This window comes from Anabrus simplex, chromosome 4, assembly GCF_040414725.1.
Source record: "Anabrus simplex isolate iqAnaSimp1 chromosome 4, ASM4041472v1, whole genome shotgun sequence".
Taxonomy (NCBI): Eukaryota; Metazoa; Arthropoda; class Insecta; order Orthoptera; family Tettigoniidae; genus Anabrus; species Anabrus simplex.
Window position 1 is genome coordinate 289,080,086 of NC_090268.1, and position 12,644 is coordinate 289,092,729.

Here is a 12,644-nt window from a genome sequence, read left to right on the forward strand (position 1 = left end):
TACGAAGGCAACATAATTGGTTCTGGGTAATTTCCGACAAAAAAAAAAAAAGTGTTACAAAAATGTTGCGGACTTTGAGCCGGGAAGATTTGGAAGTAAGGAGATGAGCTGCTTGATGGAGCAGTCTGTTCTGAGCTGTCAGTGGAGAGATTGCATGGAATGTCATTGGTAGACGAATAAGCTTGAGTAGAGCTAAGGTAGGAGTGATCATATGAAGGCAAAATTGAAATTTAAGAGGATAAATTGGGTCAAATATTCATTTATAGATAGAGGAATTAGGGGATGGAATAATTTATTAAAAGAAATGTTCAATAAATGTCCAAGTTCTTTGAAATAATTTAAGAAAAGAGTAGGTATTGATAGGGTATCTGCCACCTGGACACGACAGCTCTAAGTGCAGAACAATAATGATTGATGATGAGTAGGGAAGAAACCTAATAAGATTGAATGTCACTATGAAACTGGAACAGGTTAATCATTTCAAGTATTTAGCATGTGTATTTTCCCAGGATGGTAGCATAGTAAGTGAAAAAAAAAATCATGGTGCAGCAAAGCTGATGCAGTGAGCTCGCAGTTCTGATCAACAGTACTCTGTAAGAAAGAACTCTGCTCCCGAATGAAACTTTAAATTTAGTGGACTTGGGATATCTTATTCACAAGTTGGATGTAATGGACATGAAAGTAACAAGAATGATTGCTGGTACAAGCAGCTGGGAACAATGGCAAGAGGGTACTCAGGATAACGAGATAAAGACTAAGTTAGGAATAAACTTCGTATATGAAGCTATGCATATGAACCAGCTTTGGTGGTGGGGTCATGTGAAGCAAATTGAAGAGAATAGGTTGCCCAGCAGAATAATAAACTCCACTTCAGAGGGTACAAGAAGTAGACCAAGGCAATGATGGTTAGACTCGGTCTTTAACGATTTAATGATAAGAAGTGCAGAAATAATGAGGCCACAGAGCTGGTTGTAAATGGAGGATTGTGGAGGTGCTTAGTTAATCTATAGAGGCTCACTGATTGAATACTGAAATGCATTACAGTCTAAAATGAAGATGTATTCACATATATTATACCTAGTCTAGCCATAAATACTGTCACAAACTATTTTATGAATAAGTGAAATATGATTTTAATTTTTCAATTTCTTTTTAATATGCTATAGACACATACAGAAGCCCCTCTTGCTCAGGCAGCAGCACGCCGGTCTCTCACTGCTGGGTTCCGTGGTTCAAATCCTGGTCACTCCATGTGAGATTTGTGCTGGATAAAGCGGAGGTGGGACAGGTTTTTCTTTGGATACTCCAGTTTTCCATGTCATCTTTCATTCCAGCAACACTCTCCAGTATCATTTCATTTCACCAGTCATTACTCATTGCCCCAGAGGAGTGCGACAGACTTTAGTGGCCGGCACAGTTCCTATCCTCGCCACTAAATGGGGGCTTCATTCATTCCATTCCTGACCTGGTTGCATGTGTATATTATTTTATAGATATTACTCACCATTTGCACCAATCATTCTTCTAAATGTCCACCATTAGCATGCACCCAGGCTTTGAGCCTCCTCGGTGACCAATCATCTGTTGCAGAATGAATGGTATAAATTGGTAAATCTGCCACTGCTTCCAGCAAGGAACATTTCAAACTTTCAGCGAAGGGTGTCTTTTCTTGCAGACCTTTCCTTCTAACACTGACCACAGGTGGAAGTCCAGGGAGTTAAGATTGGGGCCAATAAGCAGTGGAGATGAAGCCTGGTACACTGGCCTACAGCCATGGTTTAGCCATCTTTGCCTTATGAGCTGTTGCAGAATCTTGCTGAAAGATTCAAGGTTCATTATTGAACATGCTGTTGCTCAAGTCCTTCACAAGAAGGTGCAGAATAGTTTCCACATACACTCTGGCACTCGTTTTTATGTCTTTTTCACAAAAAATGAAGCCTGAACTCTCATGGGCTTCCCAAGAACTTGTTGCATATATCGTATCATTCTGGCAGTTAAAGCTCTCTTTAATAGTGAAGACTTTCTCATTGGTAAAGAGAATTCTTTAATGCCCATTGTTGGCAAACTGCTTCAAGAGCTGCATTGATTTCGGTTTCCTTCTGCTGCTTCAGCAGCGGTGTCAGGAAATGTCTTGTGCTACGCCAATAAGCTCTAACCCCTGGATTATTGATTGTTGTGAAATGTTGAGCTCCCATGTAATTATCTTCTACTTCTGGACAAGATTTTGCCGGATACGGACCACCGCTGTTTTCACAGCTGCCACTGCTCTCAGACTGAGAGGACGACCTACCCTCGTGCGATCTTTTACACTGCCTGTCTCAGTTAATTGCTGGATTATCTGATAGACAAACCTTTTGATGATTTTCCGCTGTTTCAGGGTTTGGAAAGTCTTGGTTGGTGACTTTCTATCCTTGTGGAAGGCAATTACAGCTACCCTGTTTTCATATTCACCCCACTCCGTGCTTAAGCAAAGATCCACTCTTTCACTGTTGAACACCCGCTGGTCTGGACTAAATTTCAAAGCAAGGGTTGTTTGCTATCTGGAAAACCAATTTCTTCAGTCCAAGTCAGAAGTTTGTGACAGTATTTAGGGATAGGCTAGCTATATAGATCATATATTTTGAATTCACATACAGAAGTGGTAAAACTAATCTTGTGTGTCAACTTGACAGAATTCATGTCCAGATGGTGCATTTTCTGCTCGTCATGTCCTCCTGCGTTGTGGTATTCCAATTGATAAACCTGCTCTAGCAGTTAACAGACTGTGTGGCTCAGGATTCCAGTCCATTGTTAGTGGTGCTCAGGTATGTTGAACTTCTAGTCTTTTCTTTATATTAAATATATTCATAATACTAAAAATGGCTTTCACGGCCGCAGATCTTACGATCACAGGAATAGAACCAGCTTTTGGGTGGTTAGGCCATGTGCGGTTGCAGAGTTTCACCCAGACGACATGGCCTAACCACCCAAAAGCTGGTTCTATTCCTATATTCATAATGTTTATGTCCATTGCACAGTGAGTGAAATAACGTGAACCTTGTGTAATTATGTAACAGTAAAATGTGCTCAAAGCGGAACTTGAAAATAAAGCAAACTTTTCCACTACAGATTATTTTCTCGGTGCCAGTGAAGCTTACAGTTTCATAAAGTTCTTAATTTTGTATAATGTGGAATCTCCTCAATGCAGAAACGGAAAATGATAGAATTCTTGAAAATCTACTTGTAGTCCTACACACAGAATTTGTGCATTTTTGGTGCTGGTATGATCAATGTCATTGTTTGGACAAACTGACGCATGTGTTTGGAGAGAGTGATAGTACGGATGATGGAACAAATGATGTGCTTTAAGACATGTCATCAATATCAAATTTGTATCAAGCAAGAAACGTTCCCTACAAGGCAGAGAACTTCATTCGAAGTGATGGGCAATGTACGACACACCACATTTTCGAATCAGCTACAGCCCTTTTAACAGTGAGAAAAGCCGAGAAAGAGAAGCAGACATGAAGATGATCAAAACAAAATTCGAAGCCACGAACAGGCCCACAGTGCTTTTGTGATGTAAAGCAATTTGCTATTACATCTAGCTCTTTCACTCTTTTTGAACTAATGTACTCAGCTCAGGACTGCATTCAGAAAGACACGATTAAAAAGAAGAGGAAACAAGTTCCTTTGTTTGATCTGTGGAAGAAAGCTTAGTGTTGTGAAGCACTGCACAGAGTTTGGTGATAGAAATAAGTTCAAGGAGCATACAGTATATAGTGTGTTCTGAAATACTATAGTGTTGTGATAGTGCCAAAATGACATACTGTGTATCACGCTGTATATAATAATGAAGTGTAGTAATAATAATCGGTGGCGGCCGTTACTCATTTCCGAGAATGTTTTTCTCCTGCAATTCTTCTTAAAGTTTGTTGACTCTGTGGAGAGATCGCTGATGACAGATCAAGCCAATCTTCGCATGTAACATGCGGCCACACAGGTCACATGTAAAGGTGGGTGGAGGACGTGGTTGGATCTCGCGTAGTTTCCGCTTTTCTTGGGTTTTGATTTCTTGTCTGCGACATTCCTGCTCAAATAGTGAGGACTTTGTCAGAGTAGCAGCAGAAAATGCCACAAGCATGAATTTAACTTGGACCTCAGCTTGCAGGGAGGAGGCCCACACATTATAATTTCAGAGCATTTCACCACAGCACATGTAGAATGAGACAGGCAGTAGCAAGCTCCAAAACTGCAACAGACTGCCTCAGACTCCAAATTAGAAATTGGGCTGTCTGTTGGTCCATGGATCCGAAGATCATCCCTATGGGATCCCCCCTATATGCCACCCGGGGATCCGCTCTGAAGGGGGCAGGTTACCCTGTTTACTCATTGGGAGTTAACATCAATCTGGATAGCAGAGTGTCATGCATAGGCAGATACGGGTACGCTCTAAATAATATTTTTTTTTTGCTAGGGGCTTTACGTCGCACCGACACAGATAGGTCTTATGGCGACGATGGGATAGGAAAGGCCTAGGAGTTGGAAGGAAGCCTTAATTAAGGTACAGCCCCAGCATTTGCCTGGTGTGAAAATGGGAAACCACGGAAAACTATTTTCAAGGCTGCCGATAGTGGGATTCGAACCTACTATCTCCCGGATGCAAGCTCACAGCCGCGCGCCTCTACACGCACGGCCAACTACTGTATCATGTTTTGTGTAACAGTGGTGGAGATTGGTGTTTTAAGGCAAAAACGTGGTGTTTTATGTAATGCAGAAACTTGTCAAATTCAGAAAAAAATTTGGTCCGTTGTGATTCCGCTTTGAGCCATTTTTACTGTATTATTAAATACAATTTTTGTTCTTTTTTAGTTAAGACTTGGACTGTTAGGATGCTGATTGATAGGTTGGAGAAGAGGTAGAATAAGAATTTTCTTTGAGCTCTTTCCAATCTGATGGCATCTGATTTTTAATTAAAAACCTATAAAATTATGCGTGTGAAGTATTAGAGACAGGAATAGCATAGCACCAGTAAAGAAGAATCCTTCTGTATTGTTGGTCAGAGGAATCATTGGCAGCCATTATTATTCACATTAATCTTCAAATTATCATCATTTAGCCTAAAGCCTTTGTTGCGAATGAAGTAAATATGGAGCGCAGTTTGTGTCTGTGACCCATTGTGCAGGAAGGGATCTAAAGTTGGAAGTTTCATTTTTGAGGTTTTTATGGTTCTAAAATTGGCATTTAAAAAAAATTCATGCTTCAGTGGTGCAAAAAGATTAATTATTGACTTATTAAAGAAACTGTAGTTTGAGAAAAATGGAATTACAGCTTTCACTTATTTTCTTACCAACAGTACAAAGTTTTCATGACATCGAATGGCAAAGACTAGAACATAGTAACATAGTTTGTTAAGAAGACTCGTAGGTAGTGCAATAAGTCAAAACATAGAAATGCAATTTTTACACCCCAGACACTTTTGTTCAGCTCTGCTGTAAAATTTTCATTACAGACTTTGGGTCCCTTTCTGCGCAACAGGTCATATATAAGCAGGTTGGGGAAAAAAAAAAAAGGAATGGAAAATAGAACTTAAAAATAAGCAAGGTTGAATTACCAGTAGATATACAAATTGATGAGTAAGAAATAAGTTTGTTGCTTACAGAATTATTTCTATTTTATTCAGCACTCATACAGAAATGAAAGTCGGGTGTGTTTAAGATTCTGTTGGAGGTAGCAGGCATAAAAGTATTCATGATGGTATGAATATGGGTGAACACCAGAAAGAAGGTATCTATAACAAGATCTATAGGCTGGGATATATAAGAACGTGCTGGGTGATTCGTTTTATTATTCATTTTACACAGTGGGGCAATGCAGTGCAAATGGATGAGGAGAAAGTACCTAGGATGTTAATGGACTTGGGTGTTGATAGTAAAAGCAGAGGTTGAGACTATGGTTATCAGTGTTCTCCCCAGAAATTTTCGTTAGCTGAATGGCAGGAATGAATAGCTGGCTGGGGAATACTAGGTAAGAAATGAAAATGGTAAAATTTCAATTTATTCCTCTCAGGGCATTAACAATGATATCACACAGGTAAACATTAACTACAAAGTTTAATTATTTTAGTATTATTATCATGAACAAGACCTAACAGAGTATTTTGAACTTGTAGTGTTTTACTACTCCTTCATAGTCATGTAACATCGGGACTTACCACTCTGTTGCTGTGGAGTGCCATACGGGTTTGCGACGTCATACGGAATAGAGTTCTTGCATACAGTTCCATACTAATGCAGGCACCACTCACGCATGCTACGTGATAGTCAAGATAAACTTTTAAACTCCAATTGATGCAATTATGTTGACAGTAACAAAGATTTATCATTTAAATAAAGTTTTGCAGTCTTTACATTTTAATTTCGATCACCCAATGACAAATATGTATTAATATTATGTAACTAGCACATATGTAGGTTATGTTAGCTGGGCAGTCTATAAAAATGGCAGGGCGGTGCACCCATTAAAAATGTCCTAGGGAGAACACTGGTTATACAGTTGAAGTGCTTATTTCACTAATAGGCATGTATGTGTTTCAGCAAGAAGAAACTTTCTTTTAGTACATGAAAAAAAAAAAAAAAAAGAATGAAAGGAAAATAACTAATTTCAGTGAAGTAGTGTGTTGAATTTACCTAATAATATGATGTATATTTTCAAATTTTACATGGAATATTTTAATTCCAGAGTATTCTTATTGGAGACTCTAAAGTTGTACTTACCGGAGGCACAGATAACATGAGTCAAGCCCCATTTGCTGTTCGTAACATAAGGTTTGGTACTGTTTTGGGTTCCAAATATGAATTAGAAGACACATTATGGGTAGGTCTCACAGATACCCACTGCAAACTTCCTATGGGCATCACAGCAGAAAATTTAGCTGATAAATTTAAAATACCACGAGATGAGGTGGACAAATATGCTCTTCGATCACAAACTCTTTGGAAGAAAGGTAAGTAGTATTTTCTTTTCTTTTTCTTTTGTGGAGGTTAGAATATCTTGCTGCAGATTTACCTGTAATTAACATAATTTACTCGGCAACCTGCAAACCATAGCCAAAATATCATGGACCAAATGGAGGTTTGGAACTCTTATGGGAATACTTTTCTGAAATGGTGGATGCTATTTCCAAGTGTTGCTCATAAAGGATAAATCTTTGGCTTGGTTGAACACTGATAAAATGTTTGTTTATACTGTACATCAAAAATGCATTGTAACATCTGAACATTCATATCATCGCGCAGTGTTAAAGACAATATAACTTTGTTCTCAAGAAGAAGAAGAAGAAGAAGAAGAAGAAGAAGAAGAAGAAGAAGAAGAAGAAGAAGAAGAAGAAGAAGAAGAAGAAGAAGAAGAAGAAGAAGAAGAAGAAGAAGAAGAAGAAGAAGAAGAAGAAGAAGAAGAAGAAGAAGAAGAAGCTAACACACAACCAAGCATTTTATTAGTGTATAATATATTTTTAAGGATTTTACATTGTTACAGTGCATTTTTGGTGTATAAATAAACTTTTTATCAGTGTTCAACATACTTGCAAGGATATCAAATTGCTTCAGTGCATTTTGATTGTGTATGTCATTTTTTGTATGTTTTTTAGCTGAAGATGTCTCACAAATAGATGAAACAAGTTCAAAACTAGACATTAAGCTAAGTGATAGTTCTATGTATCTGTAGAATAATAATAAAAAACTAAGAAGTGCTATCGAAGTTTAACTCAACATGTGATCTTGTTTCATTTGTGGACTGTTAATACGAAGGCCATCCAGAAAGTGGTACCCGTTTACGCAATAAAGACATAGGAGGAAATATTAACAAATATACACATTTTTATTGGAAAGAGCATACTTTACACTACTTCTCCACATAATCTCCAAGCAAATTTAGGCATTTGTCATAACGTGGGACGAGTTTTTGTATTCCAGTGTCATAGTCCTCCGCCGCCAGCGTATTGAGATACGTAGTCACGGCTCGTTTAAATTCTTCATCGCTGTCAAATCTTTTTCCCGCCAAAAAGTCTTTAAGCTTCGTAAAGAGATGAAAATCTGAAGACCTTGCCGTAATTTCTTTAATGTTTCACAATACGCATTAGCATTAATTGTGTCTCCACGGGCCATAAAATCAAAGAGCAGTACACCTCGGCAATCCCAGAAAACGGTTGCCATGAGTTTCCTGGTGGACAGAACTGTCTTGAATTTTTTTGGTTTGGTTGGTGAATGAGCATGATGCCACTCCATTGACTGTCGTTTACTCTCAGATGATTCATAACAAACCCATGTTTCGTTCCCAGTAATGATGCGAGTCAGGAAAGAGTCTCCTTCATCGGAATAACGTCCCAGAAACGTCAGTGCTGCACCCATACGCTTGGTTTTGTGCTCCTCTGTAAGCATCCGAGGGACCCACCTTGCACAGATTTTTGAATAATGCAGATGGTCTTTGACAATTTCATGAACAATTGTTCGAAACACATTAGGAAAATGTTCAGAGTTCATCAATTGTGACGCGCCGATTGTTCCTCACGCATTCGTCTACTGTGCTCAGCAGTTGGTCTGTAATGACAGATGGTCTCCCTGAACGCTCCTCGTCATGTGTATTCCCCCTCCCCAGGTTGAAGTTGCAACACCAGCGCCGAACAGACGACTCGTCCATCACATTGTCTCCATACACCTCCGTTAATTGGCGATGAATATCGCAAGGTTGAACGTTTCGTGTATTAAGAAATTTAATCACGGCCCTCACTTCACAACTGGTGGGGTTCTCAATTTGTTGAAACATTTTAAACGATCACAGACACAACACAGGCAATGCTAGCGACACGCAACCTCGCACAGAGCAGGCAGACAATCCACTGACGCGGTCTGACCTTGCCCAGCGGCTACCCGAGTCGTCAGCGCTTCATGTGGCGCTAACGGGTACTATTTTCCGGATGGTCCTCCTATATATGATTTACCTATGCAAATTGGGGGCATGCAACATTTAGGTGTAGTACAAGTGGTTTAAATTAATTCTCTTTGAAACAATTCACGTATTTTCTTACCTGGATAAAAATTCCATGTGCAACATTATGGACCATTTCTCGATCATTTTCATTTCCCCTTGTCCAGCTCCTGCCAGGTCGGGGTGTTGATGGCACTTCTCCACCGTTGCCTCCCCTTCCACCACTCCATTTCAGTAATTGTATTCCAGTCCAGTCTTGTTTTTTCTTATACTGTTCTTGACAGAATCCATCCATCTTGCTCTAGGCCTCCCTCTTGCTCTCTTTCCTTTTATCTTAGTCTCCAACACTTGTTTTGGAATCCTTCCCTCCTGCATCCCCATAACATGTCATCCAAACCATCTCAATTTATTCTTCTCTATCTTATTACTCAGTTTTCTACCCTTATCTCTTTTCTGACCTCAACATTTCTTACTCTATCTCTCCTTGTCTTCCCTACCATACTCCTTAGGAACTTCATCTCACTGGCCTGAATTTTACTCTCATTTCTTGCTGTCACAGTCCAAGTCTCTGATGCATATGTTAATATAGGGGTATAGTACATCTTGTTCATTATCTCATTACATTTCATATAAACTTCTCTGTTCCACACCAGGTTCCATTCTGGTAGAATGTATTTCCTGCTTGTGCCCTTCTGGTGATCTCCTTATCCAACCTCGCATCTTGCATTATTTCACTTCCCAAATATTTGCAGTATTCAACAACTGCAAGGTTTTGTCCCCTGATACTAACAATTCCTTTTCGTTCTCTTTCTCCTCTTGTCATCACCACTGTTTTGCTCTTCTCCACACTGATTTTCATACCATTTTTCTCAGTATTGTTACTTAAAGCCTCTAGTTGGATTGCACTTCCATATTGTTGACTCTCCAGATCACTATGTCATCTGCAAACAATAATGTTTTCATATCCCCTCCAATCTTGCCTTTGTTTCCTTTAGAATTTCACCCATAACCATTATAAACATAAGTGGAGACAATACACTTCCCTGTCTCAATCCAGTTTGGTTTCTCAACCAATCTGTTCTCCCCACTGGAGTCTGTACACAGCTCGAACAATTCTCATACATAGCTTTCATTAGTTCCCTTGATTGCCTTCCACATCCTTTTCTTTCCAGGGTTTCTCACACCTTTTCTCCATCAACACTATCGTATGCTTTCTCTAGATCAAGGAATACCATCACCAGATCTTTTCCATATTACCACTGTTTTTCCATCAGTAATCTCATGGTGAATATAGGATCTATCATTGACCTGCCCTGTCAAAATCCATACTGCTCTTCTAAATTCCTTTCCACCCTTCCTCTCATACTCCTGTCTATTATTCTCTCCAATATTTTGGTTATTTGTGACAACAGTGTAATTCCTCGATAATTGTCACATACTGTACCTTCCTGTCACCTATATAACCAATGTAGACCAAAAAGCCCTGCTGCCTTAATCATTTCCACACATTTCATCTATCCCAGCAGCTTTTCTTGTTTTCATTTATTTATCAGACATTTCCACCTGTGCCATTGCAGTATCAATCTCCATTTCTGGATCATCCTTATTTACCACTACACTTTCTTCTGCATCATTTCTCACATTCAGGAGTTATTGAAATAATCTTTCCACCTATTATTTATCTCCACTGGTTCTGCTGTTATATTTCCACCCTCTTCCTTCACTTGTTTTGTGTAGATTTTTTCTATTCTCTTATGTTTTATCAATCCATACAACATCCTTTTCCAATTCTTGTGTGAATCTCTCCCAACATTTTTTCTTTTCCTCATTTAACACTTTTTTTACATTTACTTTTAATTCTCCGTTACTTAATCTTACTTCCTTCTTTCATATCTTTATTCCAGTTTTGCCATGCTTTCTCCTACACCTTTTCATCCACCACAGTGTCTCCTTTTCCTTCACTCTTGCCAAAGTTCTGCCACAGATCTTCTTTGCACAGCTTACAAATGTGTTTTTAAATTTGGTTCATTCTTCTTCTATTGATGTGCTGTTTTAATTCCCCTTGAAATTTCTCCTGAGTTCTTTTATTTTTAATTTCCATACTTTTATTTTCTTCTTTCTTATTTCTTTTACTCCCATAATTTTACCATTTTCAATTTTGCTATCACTACGCTGTGGTCTCCATCAAACGCCTAACCTGGTAGTGCTGTTACATCCATTAACTGTTTACAGTTTGTTTCTTCAACCAAAAAGTAATCAATAACTTGTTTTTGTCCTTTCACCCCAGCCATATCTAGTGATCTTTCTAAACCAAGTGTTACCCATAATCATGCAATTTCTCTCACAAAATTCAATCAACTTATCTCCCTCACCTTTCTTTCTCCATATCCAATTGGACCAATCACTTCTTCATTACCAATAATCAATAAATCAATCAGTTAATCAATAAATCACTATTGATCTGCATTTAGGGCAGTTGCCCAGGTGGCAGATTCCCTATCTGTTGTTTTCGTAGCTTTTTCTTAAATGATTGCAAAGAAATGGAAATTTATCGAACGTCTCCCTTGGTAAGTTATTCCAATCCCTAACTCCCCGTCCTATAAATGAATATTTGCCCCAATTTGTCCTCTTGAATTCCAACTTTATCTTCATATTGTGATCTTTCCTACTTTTAAAGACACCACTCAAATTTATTCATCTACTAATGTCATTCCATGCCATCTCTCCACTGACAGCTTGGAACATACCACTTAGTTAAGAGCAGCTCATCTTCATCCCAAGTCTTCCCAGCCCAAATTTTGCAACATTTTTGTAATGCTACTCTTTTATTGGAAATCACCCAGAATTACTAATTGTCATTTCTGACCTGTGCATTGAGGTCTCCCATGATTATAACTTCCACATCGGTGATTACCTCCTTGAGTGTCTCCAAGAATTCCTCTATATTTTCCTCACTGTTTCCAGTTTGGGGTGCATAAACGTGGATGAAATCTTTTATTACCGAGCTGGGTAGCTGCAGTCATTTAAGTGCGGCCAGTATCCAGCATTCGGGAGTTAGTAGGTTCGAACCCCACTGTCGGCAGCCCTGAAAATCGTTTTCACACCAGGCAAATGCTGGGGCTGTACCTTAATTAAGGCCACGGCCGCTTCTTTCCCACTCCTAGCCCTTTCCTGTCCCATCGTCGCCATAAGACCTATATGTGTCGGTGCAACGTAAAACAAATAGCAAAAAAAACCTTTTATTCCTTCTTCTATCCTCAGTCACCGTCTGATTATTCTATCACTAATGTAGTCTACCCTATCCACATTTTCATCCAGGATTTTGTTAACAATCATCCCACTCCATTCTTTTCCTCACCTCCTCCACTCCAGTATTGGGTATACCCTTTACTCATTCCCTTTCCACTCCACTTGACCTCACTCAGTCCCACCATTGCAACATTCTCCTTCTCCATAAAATCAACTCTTCTTTATTTTCCTGTCAGGGTCATAACATTTATTATTCCTGCTTTCATAATATCAGCCATTTCTTCATATCAAATACTAATGTAATGCTACATTTAGCTGAATTTGACTACAAATACTAGAAATAGTTATCCTCATTACATCGTAACTGTAACACTTTTCTTTTCTTTCTGCAGAAAAATTTATTCTCGTAGGAGGAATGAATAAATTCAAGT

At 38.9% G+C, this 12,644-nt stretch overlaps 1 protein-coding gene across 1 annotated transcript in view; it reads left to right on the forward strand.

Moving 5' to 3' along the window:
- Positions 1-12,644, forward strand: part of yip2 (yippee interacting protein 2) — a 53,227-nt gene that overhangs the window by 5,322 nt on the left and 35,261 nt on the right. The window contains exons 3-4 of the mRNA XM_067145568.2: positions 2,673-2,804; positions 6,721-6,985. Of these exons, the coding sequence (XP_067001669.1) occupies positions 2,673-2,804; positions 6,721-6,985 (397 nt within the window). The remainder of the gene's footprint in view (positions 1-2,672; positions 2,805-6,720; positions 6,986-12,644) is intronic.